This window comes from Prunus dulcis, chromosome 7, assembly GCF_902201215.1.
Source record: "Prunus dulcis chromosome 7, ALMONDv2, whole genome shotgun sequence".
Lineage (NCBI taxonomy): Eukaryota > Viridiplantae > Streptophyta > Magnoliopsida > Rosales > Rosaceae > Prunus > Prunus dulcis.
This window is the reverse complement of record NC_047656.1, coordinates 13685315-13706937: the sequence shown is the minus strand read 5'-3', so window position 1 is coordinate 13706937 and position 21623 is coordinate 13685315. Positions and strand designations below refer to the sequence as shown.

The 21623-nt window shown below is 37.1% G+C and overlaps 5 protein-coding genes across 12 annotated transcripts; 3 read left to right on the top strand and 2 right to left on the bottom strand.

Moving 5' to 3' along the window:
- Nucleotides 1-508: 508 nt before the first annotated feature.
- On the top strand, nt 509-5478 carry LOC117634605 (protein PTST homolog 3, chloroplastic). Of its 6 annotated transcripts, none has more exons than XM_034368775.1 (13): nt 509-775; nt 873-986; nt 1290-1428; nt 1545-2157; nt 2404-2614; nt 3140-3203; nt 3295-3345; nt 3438-3491; nt 3679-3798; nt 4121-4245; nt 4503-4554; nt 4659-4792; nt 5039-5478. In XM_034368775.1, exons 1-12 carry the CDS (start codon nt 606-608, stop codon nt 4755-4757), a joined length of 1812 nt encoding a protein of 603 aa, XP_034224666.1. In that variant the 5' UTR covers nt 509-605; the 3' UTR covers nt 4758-4792; nt 5039-5478. The 6 variants fall into 6 exon arrangements, with proteins under 6 accessions (XP_034224666.1, XP_034224665.1, XP_034224663.1 ...); XM_034368774.1 differs by having other exon boundaries at nt 1290-1441; nt 1540-2157; nt 3143-3203; nt 3444-3491; XM_034368772.1 differs by having other exon boundaries at nt 1290-1441; nt 1540-2157; nt 3143-3203.
- Nucleotides 5479-5593: 115 nt separating this feature from the next.
- LOC117634607 lies at nt 5594-7489 on the top strand. 2 transcript variants are annotated; one of them, XM_034368778.1, is made up of 7 exons: nt 5594-5733; nt 5868-6185; nt 6553-6650; nt 6746-6817; nt 6919-7043; nt 7147-7219; nt 7335-7489. In XM_034368778.1, exons 2-7 carry the CDS (start codon nt 5888-5890, stop codon nt 7437-7439), a joined length of 771 nt encoding a protein of 256 aa, XP_034224669.1. In that variant the 5' UTR covers nt 5594-5733; nt 5868-5887; the 3' UTR covers nt 7440-7489. The 2 variants fall into 2 exon arrangements, with proteins under 2 accessions (XP_034224669.1, XP_034224668.1); XM_034368777.1 differs by having other exon boundaries at nt 5594-6185.
- A 786-nt stretch (nt 7490-8275) lies between these two features.
- On the top strand, nt 8276-10528 carry LOC117633942 (S-adenosylmethionine synthase 3). Of its 2 annotated transcripts, none has more exons than XM_034367811.1 (2): nt 8276-8435; nt 9003-10528. In XM_034367811.1, the coding sequence occupies exon 2, from the start codon at nt 9010-9012 to the stop codon at nt 10180-10182; it is 1173 nt and encodes a 390-aa protein (XP_034223702.1). In that variant the 5' UTR covers nt 8276-8435; nt 9003-9009; the 3' UTR covers nt 10183-10528. The 2 variants fall into 2 exon arrangements, with proteins under 2 accessions (XP_034223702.1, XP_034223703.1); XM_034367812.1 differs by lacking the exon at nt 8276-8435 and adding an exon at nt 8484-8623.
- A 15-nt stretch (nt 10529-10543) lies between these two features.
- LOC117633944 (thioredoxin-like 3-3) lies at nt 10544-11500 on the bottom strand. The gene is made up of 3 exons (XM_034367813.1): nt 11229-11500; nt 11044-11069; nt 10544-10921 (listed from the first exon to the last, which is right to left on the bottom strand). The coding sequence occupies exons 1-3, from the start codon at nt 11400-11402 to the stop codon at nt 10702-10704; spliced, it is 420 nt and encodes a 139-aa protein (XP_034223704.1). The 5' UTR covers nt 11403-11500; the 3' UTR covers nt 10544-10701.
- A 583-nt stretch (nt 11501-12083) lies between these two features.
- On the bottom strand, nt 12084-18575 carry LOC117635642 (FAD synthase). The gene is made up of 17 exons (XM_034369977.1): nt 18383-18575; nt 18064-18169; nt 16859-16904; nt 16618-16775; nt 16319-16436; nt 16111-16193; nt 15660-15719; nt 15210-15467; nt 14393-14489; nt 14160-14210; nt 13962-14042; nt 13637-13708; nt 13392-13454; nt 13041-13193; nt 12805-12862; nt 12664-12716; nt 12084-12574 (listed from the first exon to the last, which is right to left on the bottom strand). The coding sequence occupies exons 2-17, from the start codon at nt 18162-18164 to the stop codon at nt 12491-12493; spliced, it is 1536 nt and encodes a 511-aa protein (XP_034225868.1). The 5' UTR covers nt 18165-18169; nt 18383-18575; the 3' UTR covers nt 12084-12490.
- Between the last annotated feature and the right edge of the window lie 3048 nt (nt 18576-21623).

The window sequence follows — 21623 nt, the reverse complement described above, 5'->3', positions numbered from 1 at the left end:
TATCCATGTATAAGTGCTCGGATATGTCAGGCTCGGTGCAAGTATGATTACACCGACCGATCCAATCCCATTCAAGTGGTTTTTGACACAACAAAGTAAATCGACTATGACATGAAGTTATAGGGTTTGGGTTGATTATTCTTTTACAGGAATACAAAATAGGATAAGATCCGTAAATATGAAGAATAAACAAGTCGAATTAGGGTTATACAAGCAATGTTAGAGATAGGGGAATTCGAATACAAGACCTCGGATGTAAGAATAAATGTTTTTAACAACTTGAGTTACAAACTCTTTTTTGCTGTCGAATATGAGGATCATATGGTGCAGTGTCTCTCTCGATTGGACTTGGACGAGCGGATTGTTGGGGTTCTGAAGTTAACTTGGGCCTTGCGTCGAGTTTTGGACTTTTAACATAATCAAATGGACCGTGAGTTTTACGACCTTTTCATTTTTCGTAAAACAAAATTTACTATCCTCCAAAATCCCAAAATAATAACAGCCAAAAATGAAAACCACTAGAACCATCGGACGAAGCCTGAAATCCTGCAAAAGCCCGCTCACAAAACACAACTTCATCACTGACGAGTGATGCCTGAGGAGGCATGGCGGCCAACGTCTCTCACCTTCCCGCATTCCTCTCCCTCTTTTCTCAGAATCTCGTCTTCTCCGACCCCAAACAACAGCCCAAGCAGCTGAGATGGGCCGCCCAGCAACAACGCTTACCTCCACCACACTTCACGGTTCGTGCCTCTTCAGTGAAGAAGAAGACCAGGTTTTTACATCTTCCTTTTCTCTTCGCTTTCATTTCTACTCTTCTTTCTTCTTCTTCTTCTTCACTCTCATTTTAATTTTGTCTGGGAAAATTTTAGTCGAAAGGTGAAGAGCAATGAGGAGCTCCGCAATGAGCTCCGGGAGTTTCTTACTGCAGTTGGACTTCCAAAAGATCACGTGCCCTCCTTGAAAGACTTCTCGCAGCACGGAAGGTTCTTCCATTACTTTTTCTGATAATTTTTTGTTTTTGTTGTTGTAATTTTACTAGAATTTTATTCAATTTGCTTGATTAGGGTTTCTCTGTAAAATTCGACAGTTACTTTCCCGAGAACTTTCTACAAAGTTTCACTTATCGATTGCTAATTGCTTGTTGCCATAATTTTCTTTTCTTCAAGAAATTTTGGCCTTGGCAGCAACGGGAAGTTTAAGTTTAATATTTATATATTGCTTTGACTTGGAGAATGGAAAAATCAGAGCAAGTTTGACAGATCTGTTTTGTCCAAAATGGTTAATAGGAATGACCTTGCAAACATTGTCAGACGGAGAGGATATAAACTTATAAGAAAGCTTCTTGCGGACTCAACAAAAACGGATATAAATGGTAATGTGGATAATGGCGTGGCTGGAATACAGGATGCAACCAATGATCCTAAAGTAATAATAACAGGTCAATATATTGTTTCTTTTATTTGAGCGTGAAACGCGTTATTAATTTATTATGCAGTTTATGCAACTGTTACTGATAGCCTCTTAAAAATTTAAAAGGTCAGGATCAAGAGGTGAATGATGTCGTTGAGGATTTCTCGTTGTTGAGTGAAGTTTCAACATTGGAAATCAGTTCTGGTAGTTTGATTACTGATCCAGATCCAAACCACGATGACAGTGGTCATGCACCTGTGGAATCTTCAGTCGATTCGGATAATTTAGAAGGTCATAGTGAGCAGGTGAATAATGTGGATGGATATGTTTACGTGTCAACCAGTGTTCCAGTTACGGAAAATCATAGTAATATGCCTTTAGAAATTTCCTCCGATTCATCCTTGCCAGCCACTGTTCCTGTCAAAGAAAACGATTCTTTTGGTTCAGATGTTGGTTGGAATCTGAACTCTGGTGGACATCCTAGTATGCCTATAGAATCTGTGGCTGGTTTGTCATCGGATGGAATGGTCAGAGGTCAGGATGCGAAGCTTGATAATATGGCTGAAGAATATTCCTCGTTGACCGAAGTTTCAGTTGCAGAAGACCATTCTAGTTGTTCAAATATTGAACCAACTCACAACTCTGATCACCATAGTGATGCACCTTTAGAACCTCCAAGCAATTCGTCCTTGGATGAAAAGGTGGCAAAATTTATGCAGAATGGAGACCTGGATACAGTTGAAGGTAACTTACCTTAAGGGACCTTGTTTTCAAAGTTAAACACATTTAATATTGTTCGGCAACATATGTCATTCCTTTTTTACTTCAGGTGCACTGTAAATGTGTGCTTATCTTTCATAATGTTTGTTACTACACAAATGCTTACCTTTCATGATGTCTTTTACCATACATGTATGCTTACTTTTCATTATTTCACCTTTATTTTTATTTTTTTGTTTCTTTGAAATTTATGAGCTGCTTGATGCCCAGATAAAATCTATGGCATATTAATTGGTAATGAGGCTGAAAATATCAATGAAGACAGTAAATTTGGAAACACTGAAGAGGTTCAAATAAGAATTCCTGCTTCAGAGCACTCAAAATCTGCACTTGATGGAAGTGATGCAACTTTGGCATTGAATCAGAGGACATCAGCATCCAAGCAACTTTTGCCTTCTATGACAGTCGATGCCTCTCTTAGGTCGGTAGTTTGTACATCTGCTCAAAGTTTCCTGTTGTTTTCTCTACTGTTCAATTGTTCTTTCCATTATGCATGTTGTTACTTTTTAAACCTAATTCAACGATTTAAATCTCGTTCGTGACAGTACATTATTTCATTTTTCATTTCATAATTTAAACCATGATTGTAGTCATTCCTTTACTAGAAGAGAGAGAGAGAGAGAGAGAGAGAGAGAGAGAGAGAGAGAGAGAGATGCACTTTATACCGTTTTATTTGTTTTTCCCTTGTAATAATTACTTTGATAATCCGTTTGCTTGGTAAAAAGGTAAAGAAGGGAGGATGTGGAGATCTATGATCATTTTTTTGTGATATTCCAAAGAGTTACATTGTCAGAATCACCTATTTTTAGATTATGCTCTTATGGAACTGGAGCTCAAATTGTGATGCATGACTGGACAATATCCTGCATAGTTTTCCACTACTGTAGGCTATTTCACTACTATGGTTTTCTGGTACATCAATGTAACTTTTTTAATATTTATAAAGTAGGGATGACAGTTCATCAGCTGAAGGGATAAGTTCTCTATCTGGAAAGGATTCAGATGTTAAGGTCATTACTTATCCCAAAATTATGTTACTTCAAACATCAATCTTGATTGGTTTGTTTTGATGACAGTATTACTTGTGATTCTGTTTTACAGACAAGTGAACGGGAGGATCAACTTGATATTAATAATCTCAAATTCATGCTGGTAATAGTATTTGTCTTAAAGTTCTGCTTATGCATGGACCTCTTTTTTACGTGAACTGCTGATTATATTTTTGATTATATTCTTTTTCTTAGCATCAGAAGGAGATGGAATTGTGTCGGTTGAAAGAACAGATTGAAAAGGAAAAGGTATATTAGCTATTTCTGAAGGCTCCTTTTAGTTTTTATGGCAAGACCTTGTGCAAGTATCTATATAGAAATATGTATGTCAGTTTGCCTCTGTTTTCTTAAAAATTCTTTTCTGTCGGAAGTTCATAATTGTATGACCAATATGATAACTCATCTGATTTCTTATGCATTTTATTTCTTGCTTTAGCTTGCTTTGTCAAAGTTGCAAACCAATGCTGAAACAGCAATCAGCAAAGCGCAAAAGCTCGTCTTTGAAAAAGATGCAGAGTTACTAGCTGCTGAAGAAAGCCTTTCAGGACTAGTGGAGGTATAACAACCACCATTTCTTTTGGATGTATTTTGTATAAATTAGCCATGCTATTAGAGCATCTTGGCTTTATGTAGGATGTTCTGACCAATGAGGTCTATTAATCATTCCTTGATTTTTCATTATTCATACATACTTTCGCATGGCATAGTAATTTCCTTTGGAAAAAAGGTATGATCACAGTTCCTTTATGGGTTTTATCAATGTTTTGTATACCCTTTAAAAGATTCCATGTATTGACAAAACGAAACTAGTGACAGGATCTTTGGTTGTAATTAATATATGTCAACACCTGCTGACTCCAATTTCCTGATTTTATTAGGTTGAGATACAGTACCGTGGGGATGGTGAGATTGTGGAGGTGACTGGTAGCTTCAATGGTTGGCATCATCAGATTGAAATGGATCCACAACCATCATCTAGTATCATAGGCCCCACTGGATCAAGGTCTTAACAGTCTCTTTATTTTCAAAACTGTGTATAATTTGGCATCAGAACTTTATTTTGTTTAGTTCTGTTGTGCCTAATTTACATTTTTGTTTCCTGAAGAATCATCTTAATCAGTTTGACATATTATTGTTGGTTATTGTCTCGCTATTCCTTCATTTAAAATTCTGAAGTTGTCATGTTGTTTTATCTACTTGGCGCTAAAATAATTGTGGAAAAATGAGCTTACTGATCAATAGGATTACATGTTCTTCCAGGAAAACCAGACTTTGGTCAACAAGGCTATGGCTTTATCCAGGGATATATGAGGTATGCAGATCTAGCAGCTAAAAGATATGAACTTTTTTCTCTTTTGGCAAGGAGAATACAAACTTGAATAACTGTGCCTAAATGTGACATGTTATTAACTGCAGATAAAATTCATTGTTGATGGCCAATGGAAGATTGATCCTCAAAGAGAGTCAGTTACCAGGGGTACCATATGTAACAACATTCTCCAAGTCGACAGATGAAAGGATTTGGCAGGGGGGGCAACTATCTATCACTGGTACGTCTCACAAGAAACCAGTTTCCACATTAAAAATCAAATGCATGAAACCATGTAGTTTCACTTTTCCTGTGATGGAGATTCTTGCATTGGATCAACTGGTGGTTCTTCTATTTGCAAGCCTTTGCTAATATTCAGATTGAAAATTCTCGCTTGATCAACTTAGCTGGTACAAATTATTGCGTGTGTTTGTTGACATCTTCCTGGTGCCCTGATTTTGACTTGTGTATGTTGAATGTGTTGCAGACAAGGAGCAAAAGTATCTACCAATTATTCGGCCTGTTGTTAGGTAAAGAGGCAAAATTGAAGTTGAAGCAGTCTGAGCCTATGCCATCGGGCCAAGAAAGTGAATTGAAGACCACATACACACAGGAGACGAGGCAGGCAAAATCAAGAGTCCCTTCCGCACATTGTTTATATCTGCTACTCACCACAGCTCTATTTTCCTAATAATAATATTTTTTTTCGGAGGATTTTCCTAATAATATTAGTTGGCTAAAATCCAGCATTCATGGTTGGTTGCAATAACTATCGTCCCGGTTAAAAATTGAGATGAAACTATAGTTGAGATGTAAATATTTAAAATTGTTTACGTTGGTGCACGAATGGCCACTTCACACCGTCTGTACATAGAATAAAATTTAAAGTGTAATCAGTTGTATATAAATAGACAATTGTTCTTACTCTTTAGTAAATTAGGTTCATGTACAGAAGTTCGTCTACGATATATTCACGTACTTAATACGAGCATATGAAAATACCATATTTATTGGGTATATCACAGCTAATTAAGTGATACATTAGATTTTATTTTATTTTATTTTATTATTTTTTTTTTTTTTTGTGGCTCGGTTAAAGAGAGAGATTGGTTTTGTGCCTCGTAGGCGTTCGTGTTGAAACCACGTGGAAAGGTCATTACCATACCAAATCATTTGACTTCTGTGTGTGCAAGTCGTGTCTCTTTCTGCCTCTCTGCCTCTTTCTATCTTCTTCACCTTAAAATTCTTTTGGTGGCTTCTTGCTTATTCTATCTTTTCTCACGCTCTCACTTTCTCACTCTCTGTGAATCAAACAGTCTACTCTGATATCTATCAAATGGCTATTGTTACTGCTTCTGCTCATCTTTCTCCGAATCTCTTTTCCCCTCTGCCGCGTGCCTCTGTAGCTTCCACCAAATGCTTCCCTATGGAAATGTCGCCCGCAATATCATCAGCAAACAAAAGAAGAGCTCTCCCATGTCCTCTAGTGATCAAGAATACCAGAATTTCTAGTGTAGATGTTGTTGATGAGGCTGACCAGCAAAAAGAAATAGGGATGGGGAAGAAGCCCAACGAGACCCTTTTGTATTCCCTCAGTCCTTTGCCTCTGCTGCTTGTGGCTGCTCTTCCTGGAGGTATGTACATTTTTGTATAGCAATTGAGTCTTTCAAATTTATTCAATATTTCTCTCACTTGAATTTGTTGTTGGGTTCAGAGATATTGAGATTTAATAAAAGAGTGACAGTGAGGGCCTAACATTAGCAAGCTGAACTCAAGGATATATAGCACATCTTGCAATCTTCATTTTCTAAATTCTTGTGATATTTTGGATATTTAGTAGATTTATATACTTCCCATGCCTAGTTTTTCTGAGTTGCTGAAATTTTTCTCCTTCTAAAGCATAAACAGTCCTTTCATCACATCACAGCAGCTAAATCTTATCACAAACTAGTAATGTTACTGATTTTGTACTCATAATGTACCTGAAAATTTTGATGATAGCTGGAGCTGTGACATCTCTGTTCGAGCCTTTCGTTGAGCTTGTTAAATCATTTGGTCTTCCTGGCTGGCTTGTGCATTGGGGTCACCCAGGCAACATGGTATAATGATTTAACCCCCCTCTGTAAAAGAGTTCTTAATTGCATCTCGTAGTTGTGTTTATCTAAAGCTGTCTATGATTTCTTTCATTTTGTAGGCTGTGGTGCTTTTTGCCATGGGAGGCTATGGAACATATCTAGGTTACCGGATACGGTATTCTGACGATGTGGTATGTAACCCAGCGTGGCATGTACTGTGATTCAAACAACAATGCCAGACATTTTAGGTAGTATCTTGATCAATGATCATGATGTGTTGTTATTGTTGCAGGAGGAGAAGGCCAATGCCAAAGACTTGCACCCTAAGCTTCTAGCTGGCATGTTTTTCTTTTTTGCTCTTGGAGCAACTGGTGGAGTAACTTCTCTTCTCACTTCAGACAAACCCATTTTTGAGAGGTACATTTAGAAAATTATGTTCTTTGAATTTCCCTTTTCTTTGGAATGAATATATATTGTGCTTTGTACTGAGGTTGGAAATTATCTGTATCTGTGTTTGCAGCTCTCATGCTGTCACAGGGCTTATTGGCCTTGGCCTCTTGACCATACAAACCATTTTACCTGCCTTGTTTGAGGTAAATCTAGAGAACCTTTCTTGCCATTTATTTATTTATTTTTTTTTTTTTGTTTATTCTGCAATGTTTCAAGAAACTCAGTATTTATTTTTTTGCTTTCCCTCTATCTTTACAGGGAAAACCTGAATTGAGAACTGTTCATGGGGTCTTGGGTACCGGGATCATGACATTGTTTGTTGTCCATGCTGCCCTTGGGCTTCAACTTGGCCTAAGCTACTAATATATGATTCTTTTCCATGCCTAGCTAGTTTTATTGGATTTTCTACACTTCATTTTAGCTTAATTATTCATACCCTTTTCCACAATTGGTTTCAACTTTAAACTCTCAGGATCAGCAATCTTATTGAGCAAAAAACAAAGCAGCAGGGAGCAGGAAAAAAAAAAGTAGGGAAAATGGTGTAATTCTACAGAAGGAAAAAAATTAGAGGACATTTTTTTGGAATTGCAAGTTGTCTTTTTGTTTTTTATTTTTATAATTTTTTATATTATCAAAGATAAGAACTTCATTGAACTTGCATCAACAAATACAATAGAATCAATTGACGGACCGGAGGGTTAAGAATGACCTCATGAAAACCTTGTTTTAAAAAACTCCCAAAAAAGGAAAATAAAGTAAGGAAAAAAGTACCACAACACCTCCAAAGAAACAACAACAACAAAAAAAGCAAAAAACAGTTAGGACTCCATTCTATCGCTCTCTCGTACTCGCCCCAGCCAAAGTTGTGTTGTTGTTTATGCAGCTCCCAAGTGAGGCATGTGGCACCAACTTGCTCATTCTTGGTTAAAGGCCAAAGATTAACCACTGCTTATCACAAACGACCTAATTTGTGAAGCATCATTAAGTATATGCCTACATCTTGGGAATATTCAACACAGTATTCTGATTACACATATGATCGTGAAATTAGGAGTAGGCAATAGTCAAATTTTATACGCGACAATAACACACACAGCATATCACATAGCCAAACTCCACATGGCAAGTAAGTAGGCCGAGTACCACCATGCGGGAAAGTAAATTATGAGCCAATCCAAAACAACCCAAATGGCAGAGAGAGAGAGAACGAGTCAGACGTAATTGGCGCCCCGCTGCATATCGATTCTTCACGTCTATATATAAAATCAAACTGACCTTCACCCCATCTTCTCTTTCATTTTTTCACGTCTCTCATTCTTTCTCCTCCTCCTCCTCCTCCTCCTCCTCTGTCGCTCTCAGGTTCGTTCTTCTTTTTTCTTGTCTCATTTCCTTACTGCATCTAACTTGGTTTCGAAAATGTCCATTGGATCTTGATCTCATATTTCGCAATTGCTTTAGACAATATAGGGCTAATTGATATCTGCTTTTTTGTTAGCATGCCATCTGTCTGTTTAGATCCAATTCATTCATTGCATTCTTTGGAATGTGTACGTAACGTTTTGATTTCTCTGTTTAATGCTTTGAGGATTTGGTGTTATGGTTTTGTAGCTGCATGATCTCTCATTTTCGTTGTTAGATCTTATCAAGAATTCTGCTGTTTAATTAGATCTTAGATTTATGGTCACAATTTTTTGGTTTGCCTTGATTTGTTGCCGATATCTGTTGATAATTCTGTTCATCAATCTCTAGATTTTGTTGAAATCTAAATTCTCATATCATCAGTTAGATATTGTGCATGATTTAACAGGCAATGAGATTGAGTAAGATGGGAATTGTTTAGACATTACATGTGCTTCTCTGTTGCTGAGATTTCAATATTTTAATGTCAAATTGGAGAATTAACACATATCTTTTGGTCTTTATCAGTTTAGAGATGGACACCTTCCTCTTCACCTCTGAATCTGTCAATGAGGGTCACCCCGACAAGCTCTGTGACCAAGTCTCGGATGCCGTTCTTGACGCTTGCTTGGAACAAGACCCCGAGAGCAAAGTTGCCTGCGAGACGTGTACAAAAACCAACATGGTCATGGTCTTTGGTGAGATCACAACCCAGGCTAAGGTAGATTATGAGAAAATAGTTCGAGACACTTGCAGGGGAATTGGGTTTACATCAGCTGATGTAGGCCTTGATGCTGACAACTGCAAGGTCCTTGTCAATATTGAGAAGCAAAGCCCTGAAATTGCAGAGGGAGTTCATGGCCACCTCACCAAGAAGCCTGAGGAAATTGGAGCTGGTGACCAAGGCCACATGTTTGGTTACGCCACAGATGAAACACCTGAGCTCATGCCATTAACTCATGTCCTTGCCACCAAGATTGGTGCCAGGCTTACTGAGGTCAGAAAGAACAAAACGGTCCCATGGCTTAGGCCTGATGGTAAGACCCAAGTGACTGTTGAGTACCGGAATGAGAACGGGGCCATGGTCCCGATTCGGGTGCACACCATCCTCATCTCAACCCAACACGATGAGACTGTCAAAAATGAGCAGATCGCTAGTGATTTGAAGGAACATGTGATCAAACCTGTCGTCCCAGCCCAATTCATTGATGACAAAACTATTTATCACCTCAATCCTTCGGGTAGATTTGTCATTGGAGGACCTCATGGAGATGCTGGGCTTACGGGCAGGAAGATTATCATTGACACCTATGGTGGTTGGGGTGCTCATGGTGGTGGTGCTTTCTCAGGGAAAGATCCAACCAAGGTGGACCGGAGTGGTGCATACATTGTAAGGCAGGCAGCAAAGAGTGTTGTCGCATCAGGGCTTGCTCGACGCTGTATTGTGCAGGTTTCTTATGCGATCGGCGTCCCAGAACCCCTATCAGTTTTTGTGGATACCTACAAAACCGGAAAAATTCCAGACAAGGAGATATTGGTTCTCATCAAGGAGAATTTTGACTTTAGGCCTGGAATGATTGCCAACAACCTTGATTTGAAAAGAGGAGGCAACTTCAGGTATCAAAAGACTGCTGCTTATGGTCATTTTGGCCGTGATGATCCAGATTTCACTTGGGAGACCGTAAAGATCCTCAAGCCAAAGGCCTGAGAAAGTGAGCTAGTTTTTGCAAATAGCTACCATCGTTGCCGCCATTATTCATCTTGCTAGAGAAGAATAAAGAAACTTCAATGCACACGTCTGATGTTGAGGTCTACACTTTCAAGGCTCAAATTAGAGTTGAGGGTAGGAGATGTGTGCTTTAAAGTTGAGATAGTAGCAAACTTAGGAGGAGCCTGTAGTATTTGTTGCATTGTCTTTTATCGTTTCTGTCATTTTTCATGTTTCCATTTTTCTTACTTTTCCCATTACCCAGCTAATTGATTGTTGAGGGTTCTGGCATTGGACCTGATTGACCAATTTGTGAAATTTATCAGATTGTCTTTTTATATCTCAACGTTGAAGCTCATCGTGAACAATCAAAATCTAGTAATTGCATGATTGTAGGCTCATAGCAAGAAATTCAACAACTTGAGTAATAGCTTGGGCACAAATTATACAAAGCCATACAGATTTTGGGTGCAAACTATACCCACAGCCACAGCTGAATAATTGTTTGAAACAAACAGTTCAGGAGTGCAACCACAACCGATCATGAAGCCGCTCTTCTCCAGCACCAAACATCTCATCCACCCGTTCACCCTCCCGGTAAAAATGGAAGGTCGGCGTGTACCGAATGTGCTGAGTAGTTTCAGGACATTCATCAATGTCTGCATAGATGAAAGAGAGCTTTGGAAAACTATTACTTAGCTGGCAGAATGCAGGAAGGATTTGGCTACACACACGGCACCTGAAAATAAGACCAAAAATAACCAATTCACTCAATTTGTCATTGAAGCTAAACATCAAACACCTTGAGCTCAAAATGAATGTGCACAAAGTTGTAAAAAATAGCCGGAGAATGAGACATACCAAGATGCGCCGTAGTTGATAACAGCCTGCAACGAGTTGAAAGGATAAACAAAACCCAAAACGATTACAACCATAGACACAAACAAGAACCCAGATAAGGGTTTGATGGGTTGCAACTTGCAAAGGAAAATAGGAGCACAAAATAGAAAACTGAAATGTGGGTTATTGGTGATTTGAGTGCTTACAGGGGATTTGCAGGACTTGATTTGGAGAAGGAGGTCTTTGAGGTTTTGGTCGCTGGAAGCACTTTTTAGGTTTCCATGGCGATTCTCTGGTAATTCCAAGCCCGTGCCCGCTAATCCCTTCTTGGTGGTGTTGGCTTCGTCGCCACTCCAACCAGCCCCTCCTCCTCCGTCCATTTCTCTCTCTCTCTCTCTCTCTCTCTCTCTCTCAAAGACCAAAAGGTTGAGGCTTTAAAAATTGATTTTAACATTCGACATTTTAAGAGATGTCCTTTTAGAAGGGAATGTTTTAAACGACGAAAGGTGCTTTGACTCATTTCTTCCCTCCTATTTCTCCCCGTCGTGTGGTCTCACATGGCCAAATGGCCATGGCATGAAGCCAACAACCATACGCGTCATCTTGGATGAAACCATGGTTGATTTTGATTTTTGCAAGTTCAGAAATATAATGTTACTGACCATTTAGTCTAGCATCATCCAATTTTCATTTTGTTTAAAAAGGTCACGAATTCAAATTTCATAAACGAGAAAATAAATATTAACAAGAATAAAGAGGGAATATTGGGACTAAAAAAGGGATTTGAGTGTCAACTATATCAATCCTAACCATATAATTATGTATGACAAAAAAAAAAAAAAACCATATAATTATGTTAATTGTGATTTGACCTCCCACCTAACTTGTTTGCTAATCATATCATGTTCTGATTGACTCACATTTCATAAACGTTGAACTTACTCACATTTCATAAACCAACAACTTAAGCCTAGAGTCCCTCTAATCTTCAATCTAAACAAGTCACATTCTACAAAAGTTAATACATGTAACATGATAAATCAATTTAGAATCGCGTCAAGTAATGGTCAACCTTAATCCATCAGTTTTTCATTGGATTTGTGTTATTAATCAAGATAAAACTGAATAGTTTAAAAGAACCATCCAGTTTATCACATGGAATAGTATTGTGATGGTAGTGAACTGTGAGATTCCATCTAGTGCAAAGTACATTTGTATTTAACATAGTTGTTCATAATAACGTAATTCTTAACATTTCCCTCCAATTATAGGGGGCTTTGCCCAGTTTCTTTTCCTCATCTCTCTCCCCTTTCAAATTCCATTGCAATGATCTCCTTGTTCCATCCAACAAATACATGGGGAGGATTTCCTCTTGTTCCATCAACATTTTCATATAAGAGAGGCCGGTTCAAGTGTGGAATAACTCAGCAATTTGAAGCATGAGAAGACCACTTGAACAATGCTGCCATTAACTGGAGTTGATTTCAACGAAAGCCCCCGGACAGAACTTCTTGTTCAATGCTTCTACAGCTGATTCAATTCGATCTTGGTCCTGCAACCAAAGTTCTCAAAGGGTTAAATTCAATAGAACAACTTGCATAACTTAATTGCATATTTGGAACCTGGGAAATGTTCTTGTACCTTGCCCTTGAAATAAAGTATAAGAGGCTCCTTTCTGGATTTGCGATGACAACCTTGATATTTCACATGAAGATCAAAATTGGAATAAGATACTAGATATCACATTCTCCTAGGAATGTACAGTTTTCAAAAGGCACTTACCAATGTAAAGGTCTGGAAATTCAAGGCAAAGTTTTGACAGAGGTCGAGCAATTTCTACCTGCATTGATCAGGTGGCTCATTGTTTAAATGTGTGGTTCAGATTAACACTTAGCAAATAATATGGAGAGACTTCTGGAAAGAACATTACCCAACATATCAATGTGTGTGTGTGTGTACACACTCAAAATTTCAAGACTTAATATATTGACAATATCATGGAAGACAGAATTACATACATCTGTAAGATTTGTTGTCAAATGCTTAGATACAAATGATTGCATCATTAGTAGCACATCATCGGATCTCATTAGTTCAATTAGACAGTTCCACTCCTCATCCAGCTCCAAGGCATTTGTTGCAGTAAGGATTATTACATTTTTACACTTAATCTGCAAGAGACGATCATTCGATGCCATGCTATATAAGATTAGCACTTTATTGATTGCAAGATATCTATGCACAGAAATTGGCCAAGAGAAAGACATTTAAGCAGTTTTTGACAGTGGAAGCTTCAGTACAGTATCATAAATTCTAGCTGACCAGATACAAAAAACAAAACTATCATATGTGACCTTCCAAATACATACCAAGGGGACAATCAGCTTTTCATGATGCAACAACTCAGTAATACCTTCAGGCAACAGAGCCATCTGAGAAGGAAAAAAAACAAGAACAAGATTAAATTCATGCCGTGAAGACTCTGGCACAGTAAGCTATGCAAAATAAAAAAATTTACGGGAACACAGTACGCAGAAAGTAACCACCAGGAGATGAAAAAAAAAAACACAACGAGACCATATGCTATCTGAGAAATTTCTCGACATCTAAGTACCTCATTCCGGTCACCAGTGCATTGATCACCTATAAGATGCCTCAGATATTCTTCAAATTCTTCATCAGGAGCCTAAATTAATGAAAATTGACCAACCTTGATCAGTTAGAGACTTTGAGGACAACTAGAAAACTGGCACAAATTAGGACATCTCAATGATCTTCCTACGAACACCATTTTACAAGTCCCTGAGGTTGCAGGGTTAATAGAGATTTTCCTTTTTTCCCAAAATGAAAGACTAATAGATTCAATGAAATATCACTGTTTTGTGATTGAGAAAGTTCAACAAAAACAAACGTTGAAAGTTTAACAAAAACAAACGTACCAGACGAACCCCAAAAGCCTTTGCAACACCTGCCGTAGTGACATCTGAGTGCAGTGGGCCTACCCCTCCATATATAAATACCTACAGTCATGAAAAGTAAAATTGCATAAAGAATAAAAACCAAGAAAGGCAAATCCCTCATTCATTGCATCACTAAGAAACCACCTAAATAACTCTCAAACAGATTGTAATGATTACCATATCATCAGTTGATTGTCGTCGCTCAACTTCTTCAGCCACAGAATCTATCTGTTGGTTACCAAAAGAATGTCATAGAAGATGAAACAGTAAGGTGATGTGAGTAAATGCATGTTTCAAGTTCCATATGTAACAGCACATCCATCATTGCAGTGACATAAGTTGGCACATAGGTACATTGTAACTAGGCCAAATTGTGGTTTAAGAAAATTAATTCTGCAACAGTAACTCACATCATTCCGAACAACAGCAGTTTGTGATACCAACCAGCCAAAAGAATGGAGCTTTCTACACAATGAAGGCCCTATTTGATCCTCAACAGTGCCAAACCTGAGCTATCAAACAGATACAAAGAAAACAATAAACTTCAGTAATAAGTTATTACTAATAACACTGGGTTGAGAACTAAAAGGCTACAACATTTGAAGCTCATTTCATTCCACAACACTTTCTTGTCCTTTATTTTTTGAAGTTACCTGATACCATGTCAGTCCCCAACACTACTGACTGTTTCTGTTTTCTTTTTGCATACGTGATAATTGAAAATAAAAGAAAAAAAATGATCATGTAACGCGGCTTGATCACTACAAAAGCTAACTCGAAGTGCTAAAATCCAATTTCGCAAGGGTATAACCATAATTTTGAAACAATTAGTGATTGTTTAGCCTTAAACCACGAGATAATGAAAGATATTTACATGTAAGAATCATGAATCCAGGAAAAATACAACAAAAAACAATAAATCTGAAGATATTGAACAAAAGCACCAAAAAGAAAGGACAAAACCTAGATGGCTGGCTAATGAAACTAAACCACCCTGCCCCCCATTTTCTTCAAGAAGAAAGACCCTTTTTTTCTTCTAGATGAAGGTTACTAAATACAAAAGAAGATCAAGAGTTGAATAAATGGAAAAAGGCCTGAAATTTAAACGAGTAATCACTCATCATTGATATCATGGCACATCCAATGTATATAGGACCATTACACTCAGAACAATACAATTATGGATATTGATTGCAACAAAAGTAAGTAATACCAACAACGACTTACAAAATCTCATCTCCCACAGCAATGGCTGAGGCCGTGAGTAGGCTACTATTATGCAAGTCCATATTGTCAAGGCCATTGATAACAGCAGGGTTATGCCCACTAACTGACGAAGGAAGTTTTTTAACTCTCCCAGCTCTCTCTAATCTTCCATCAGAAAGCAAATATGCAGGTCTAAATACTTCTTTGCTGCCGGAGGAATTGTTAATGCACAATAATGCATTTGGAACTGTGTCATAGATGCTTCCAATTGAAGTGTAACTGTGAGAATGAAGAAAATAACAGAAACCAATTAGCCGAACATGACTAAATGAGTATAACAGAAGAGTAAAATCAAATGACACGTGACAATATCTGCATCAATAACCAACTTGTAACACTCAAAAGTATTGTGAGCACTGAGAAAAGCCAAGAACCAAAGCAACAGTTCAAGCCACATAGAGAAAGTATTACCCTTGATCATATAGACTGCAGTAGGGAACTTTGCAAGTTAAGAGAAAAGCCCACACATCTCTGCAATGAAACACATGGAAGTCAAACCCCTCGAAAGTTCAGATTAAGTGGATAACAACCATTTCCTCTACATTACAATCAGCATAAACATTCATGGAGATATAAAAACAAAACAAATTAGTCCAGTGCAAAAGGATCAATCTTAGCATGGAATTTAGGCAAAAAGTTAGGTATGATGCGCTCAGAAGCTGAAGGAATTTGACAGATATATGGTATTAGAAACACTTTTAAAGCCCCATTCTGATTGTCGTGAAGAGATGATGATTCCTCCAGCCATATTGAAAACGACAGAAATGCACTTTTCGAGTAGAAATGAACTTTTTCTCTAACAGCCCTTACCATTTGCCAAAAATAAGGAAAATAGAGGACAGAGCATATGGTAAATGAATACCTGTATGACCAATCCAATATAGGATTCACCCTCATGAAAGGTGGCCATCCAAGTGAACTAGGAGAGAACTGTTCTTGACCAACCTACAAGATTGTAAATCTCACAAAAGTTTAGACATCTTTGTCACAAAACTCTGGAAGATAATCTGATAGCCAGAGATATGTCTACGATATGATTGTGACTTTGCCGATATAGAAAATCAAAGTACCGCAGTAGGATCACCCATTCGGACGCCAAGGAAAATAGCTTTGATTGGTTTCGCATTAAGTAAAGCCTCCAAGCCAGACTTGAAATCTGAGCGAATGATATCCAGTTGCAAACCATAGCTGCTTAAATAAGAATGTCAATTGAAGGCTACAACATTTCATAGGCTTAAAAGTTAATAAATTTAAACAAAAGCATTCCTATAATCTTGCTAAAACTAGAAATTTTATGATCATACAATGACATTTAAAGACAGAAATAAACAAAAAGGGAAAAAAAGGTAAGAAGGGGAGCATCTCTCACGTAGTGGCCGTATCATAAGTAAAAGAGTTGATCTCGGGGAAAGCAGATGGGGACTCAAAATATATTGTTCGGATTGGAAAGTCTTTTACATCACCATTAGAACAGCTTTTCTCCCCCTTATGCAAAAAGTAGCCAGCCCTAAGTAGGTGCAGCAAAACCTACAGAACGAAGTTATTACTATTTATCAATGACACAGAAGGTAACTGATAGATAAGCCACGAAAAATCACTTTAAAACTTACAGTTGAATCCTTTCCCCCATTAAAGCTGAAGGCGACCTCCTCAATTCTGTTGATGAAAACAATTTAGTACTTGCATGCAGACTAAGGAGCATGACTAATCAAATCTTGATGTTTCAACAGCAGAGTTCGAATGTGAAATTCCAAACTCTAAGGTATCAAGAGAGCCGGAGCACCTCAAGGGCATTTACTTATTTGATTTATAATATTATTATTCTCCCACAATGTTTCATTTGAACCATCTTGTATGTAATAATGAAACATCTAATGGTCTTTAAATTAATGTTTGTCGTCAAGCTAGGAAAGAGTATTTTGCACAAACAAAAATTCAAGGGTGGTGTAATTTAAGACCTTTTGGTAGGAATATCTTTCCAGATAAGAATGAGATATATGCAAAATCCATAAAGAAATTTGCAAGCCTAGTCTGGCTCATAGTGCCCAGATTGCCATTAACACGTGGTGTATACATCTAAAGAATCTTAAAGGGATAGCGACAAACCGGACAAGTACCAACAAGGAAAAGCAGAGTACCGTTAACTGGGATTCAAATCCATCTCAGATTCAAATAAGTATTTACAAGATACTTCCACACATCAATATCTAAGTATTTGCCAATCAAGACAGTATCAGGAATCAACTAACCAACCAATTTGATTTTGTCTTTTACTATATTTTAGGTTTAAAGCACCTCACAGTAAGAGCATTACATGATGCAAACCTAAACATGTTAAAAATCAGAAACAACACTTCAGTAACTGCATTGAGTTCAAAATGAAATATATACAGGGGAGAGTAAACCAATTATAGCAAACTTGAGAAGGAGCAGAAATATTGTCACAGTGTAATTGATACAGTGGTTTTAGCTCAATTCATTTAATGTCAGAGAAAATGTAGCAAAAATAAGAACAAAAAATGATTTTGATCAGTTTCGTTTATATGGAAGATGAAAAAGAACAAAACCCACCGTTAAGCTGGTCCTGCTTACAACTAATTGATTCAGTTTGAACGGCCTACATATTACTTAAAATCTAAACAACCCGAAGCATAAAATTCAAAACTCCATCTCCTTTTCTAATCCCTACAATATTAAGCTATTAAGATGAAGGCATTGACCCAAAAAACCACAGCATCCAGTTTAGAACAAATGCAAGAAGCTGGAAAAGTTACAAAAACAAACAATGCCCAGAAGGGAACACAGAAGAACTTACGAGTACAGCGCAAGAGTTCTCTGAATAACATAGATAGCGTTGCTGTACTTCGTCTTGAGCCTTCGATCATCACACTCTGTGATTGCCTTGTCAATCTCCATCTGCCCTGAGATACAAAATCAAGTACAAAATTATCAAACACTTAAACCAAACAAATGGGCTTTCACAGATTTAATAAATTTCGCTTCTTTCTGCAAAACCAAATAAATGGGTGCTTTCAAATACCAGAAATTTGGCTTCTTTAACTAAATTTAGCAAAAGGTTTCACAGAAATTTAACAAGAATTTGCTGTATTTGCTTAGCAATCAAGAAATCTGACCTGAGAAGACTAGTCTCAAAAGCAATGGAAATCTAGGAGGAGAAAGCTAGTTACAAAGCTGAAGCTCAATGAGACTTAGATGTTATTAAATATTGAAGCTGTTTTGCATCAAAACAATTTTGGGTTTTGGGAGTATTACGTGTTTGATGGATGCCACAAGTTGTTTATCTGTGAAACGGGTTTTGGTTTGGTCTATATGCATATCAAGGGTACAACGCTACGCGCACTTCCAAGGCAGCTGTTGAAACTGAAATCAGTGAACCGGATCGGGACGTTACCGTAATTATAATATTCCTTTATGCCCTACTAAAACGCTACTTTTGGAGGAGGCATAGATCCCTATATTCATTTGATTAGGGGGAAAAAAAGAGACGAAAAATCTATATTGTGAAAATGGTAAGGAAGATGTAAATTTTTTGAGTGAGTCAAAGAAATTTATGATTTGCCAATAAGAGTTTCAAATCTTTTTTGTTTTTTGTTTTGTTTTAGTCAATGGGGATGAGGACCTATAAAATTAAAATAATTAAGACAGATCAGCTTATTGTGTAATTAGGCATGGACACAGCCACCCAAATTGGGGTGGGTGGTGCGCTGAGCCATTTAGGTGGGGAGGGTAGAGGGCTGGGTTGGTTTTGAGCCATGGCTATTTAGTAGGATTTTTTTTTTTAATTTCCAGGGGCGGGAGGGGGTGTTAGGGGCACCCCATCCGCTCCTAGAAAATGAAAATTTGATTTCCTCATAATTGTATTTGTTTTAGTGTTATGAAGGTCTTATGATTAATTGTTTAAAAGGTAAAACCGTAATTTTGCTTTATTGGAATGGAATTGTGAGTAGAAAGACATTTTGGATATGCAAATAAAAACTAAAAAGATAACAGACAAATACATTTGCGGCATTGAGACTTATGGTTGTCTTGGAAGGCCTCTCAGAAGTCGGAGCCACTGCATTTCAAGACTCCCAAATGGCATCAAGCATCATCAATGGTACTATGTTATTAAACAAAAGATGGAAATTCGATTCTTATATGCGATTTCCTGTCTTCAACCGTGTAAATAAAAGAAACCTTTGGGTGGGAAAAATTCTCTGAGTCCAACCATACTCACACGTGGAATCAACTCATCCGTCCAACCGTGAGATTAACTCATCCGTCCAACCATACTCACACGTACATAGATTTCTGTATTTGAGTCTTATATGTGCTTGTGAATATGGTCACACAGATGAATTGGTCGGACTGTCGGACACAAGAACCACTCCTTAGGCGGAGCATCAAATAAAAAGGTATAAAATGCAGTAACCTATTATTGTCAACAGCCGTTATTATTCATGGGATGATTGTATAATATTCTTGATTTGAAATTTAGGGGCTTGGCGGAGGTGGCATAAGACAATAGCCAAAAGTTTCCACATATGCTTTGACCAAGGCCTATAGAAATTTCCAAAACGTAACGCAAGGTTGCTGATTGCTTACAAGTTACCACATCATAGCAATTATTCTTATTATTTTTTTATTCATTTTCTCCTCCACGTTCTTTATTTCTCAAGGGAAAGATTAAAATCTCTATTTTACTATTACATATCAATTCCAACAAGCATTAAAATTTGTAGTTTATTCTTCTAATATATCATGCAAATGGTTGGTTAATAGGTGAAACAGGGTATATAAATTATGAAGGGAATCATCACACTATTTGTTATTCCCCAATTGTTCCTATTTTATGTGTTTTCAAAACTAGGAAACTTTACTTTGATCTTTTCAAGAGTTTGAAAATTTTTCCATTAGTATTATTCTTGTTGTCGTCGCTGTAGTTCATATTTATGCGTATTTCTATTTTTGTTGCTTTTTTTCTTTGAGAGATGCTATTTTTGTAGTTATACTGTTAGACGAAATTTAAAATTCACTCAGTACATCTTATTACCGAATTATTTATTGAATTACTAATTTATTTTAATATAAAATGATCAAAAATGATATATTGAATTGTGAAATAAATTTAATTTTAATAACTACACCCTACTCACCATATTCAACTCTAATAAAACGTAAGTGAAATAATTGATCCTTCTCTAATCATTGATTACACTAATTGAATTTCGCAAATTTTACATTAACTAACTATCTATCTATCTAGGTCTGGAGTGTAACTTATTCAATCAACTTTACATGCTCCGGTTCAAGTTAGAGCATCTACAATCATGTTCTCTATTTTTTAGTTAAAATTTAGCTAAAAACACACAAAAGTTATTTTATGAGCTCTCTATAAAATTTCGACTTCAATCATACTCTCTAGTTTAGGGAGTCATAAATGCTAGAATTATATTTTTATTTAACATAAATGGTCCATCTCTATGAAAAAATATAATATTGATTAAAGGTTTTAAAATATTCATTAAATAGGGTAGCATTAAATTATATGGAGCCACTAGGAATTCATTCTCTCTCATCAGATTTAAGAGCTCCTAGAGGTCTCCTTATTTTAGGAGCTGGGTTTTCTTTTCCCTAAATTTTATCTAATGAGGTGGTTTTGGGAGTCCATTGTGGATGCTCTTAAACACAAAGAAATGCACCCACAAACACTTCTCAACTCTGATATTATGGTTGTCGAAGCCGAAGTTGAACTACTGCAAGAAGAAGACACCACGATCTTAATCCCCGCTTCCGCTTCTAATAAGGAAGCTTACTTGTTGTGCTTCTCCTCCCTCCCTCCCTCCCTTAATTTTGTACTGCTTAGGACATGTGGATATCTTGACAAAAAATTATATTTCTGTGTTGCTTCTCTAAGGGGGGACTTGTTCATAAAGTGGGAATTTTTAGAAAGTTGTTGTTATAATTCATAATTTAATCATGTTTGCACTGTCATTACTGATTACGATTATGTAACTCTGAGTTTAAATTCTCATGCATATTAAAAAGAATGATCTTGCTGATGAGAATCTCCCTCCCGGACATGTGGATATCTTGACAAAAAATTATATTTCTGTGCTACTTCTCTAGGGGGGAACTTGTTCATAAAGTGGGAATTTGTAGAAAGCTGTTGTTATAATTCATAATTTAACCATGTTTGCACTGTCATTACTGATTACGATTATGTAACTCTGAATTTAAATTCTCATGCAGATTAAAAAGAATGATCTTGTTGATGAGAATCTCCCTCCCTCCTCCTCCCTCCCTTATCCATTCGATTTCAAAAAAGGATTACTATCCCTCCCTCCCTCATCCATTCGATTTCTAAAAAGGATT

Bases quoted from the DNA above. Each gene is read 5' to 3' on its own strand.
- LOC117634605 (XM_034368771.1), top strand. From the start codon at position 606: ATGGCGGCCAACGTCTCTCACCTTCCCGCATTCCTCTCCCTCTTTTCT. The intron at 4,246-4,502 runs GTCTTAACAGTC...ATGTTCTTCCAG, and splicing joins ATAGGCCCCACTGGATCAAG to GAAAACCAGACTTTGGTCAA. The intron at 4,555-4,658 runs GTATGCAGATCT...TATTAACTGCAG, and splicing joins TTTATCCAGGGATATATGAG to ATAAAATTCATTGTTGATGG.
- LOC117634607 (XM_034368778.1), top strand. From the start codon at position 5,888: ATGGCTATTGTTACTGCTTCTGCTCATCTTTCTCCGAATCTCTTTTCC. The intron at 6,186-6,552 runs GTATGTACATTT...TTTTGATGATAG, and splicing joins TGTGGCTGCTCTTCCTGGAG to CTGGAGCTGTGACATCTCTG. The intron at 7,220-7,334 runs GTAAATCTAGAG...CTATCTTTACAG, and splicing joins TTTTACCTGCCTTGTTTGAG to GGAAAACCTGAATTGAGAAC.
- LOC117633942 (XM_034367811.1), top strand. From the start codon at position 9,010: ATGGACACCTTCCTCTTCACCTCTGAATCTGTCAATGAGGGTCACCCC.
- LOC117633944 (XM_034367813.1), bottom strand. From the start codon at position 11,402: ATGGACGGAGGAGGAGGGGCTGGTTGGAGTGGCGACGAAGCCAACACC. The intron at 11,070-11,228 runs GTAAGCACTCAA...AACTCGTTGCAG, and splicing joins TCAAGTCCTGCAAATCCCCT to GCTGTTATCAACTACGGCGC. The intron at 10,922-11,043 runs GTATGTCTCATT...TCTTATTTTCAG, and splicing joins ATCAACTACGGCGCATCTTG to GTGCCGTGTGTGTAGCCAAA.
- LOC117635642 (XM_034369977.1), bottom strand. From the start codon at position 18,164: ATGGAGATTGACAAGGCAATCACAGAGTGTGATGATCGAAGGCTCAAG. The intron at 13,455-13,636 runs GTACTTAGATGT...TTTCCTTCTCAG, and splicing joins GCACTGGTGACCGGAATGAG to ATGGCTCTGTTGCCTGAAGG. The intron at 12,575-12,663 runs GTACAAGAACAT...CTTTGGTTGCAG, and splicing joins TACTTTATTTCAAGGGCAAG to GACCAAGATCGAATTGAATC.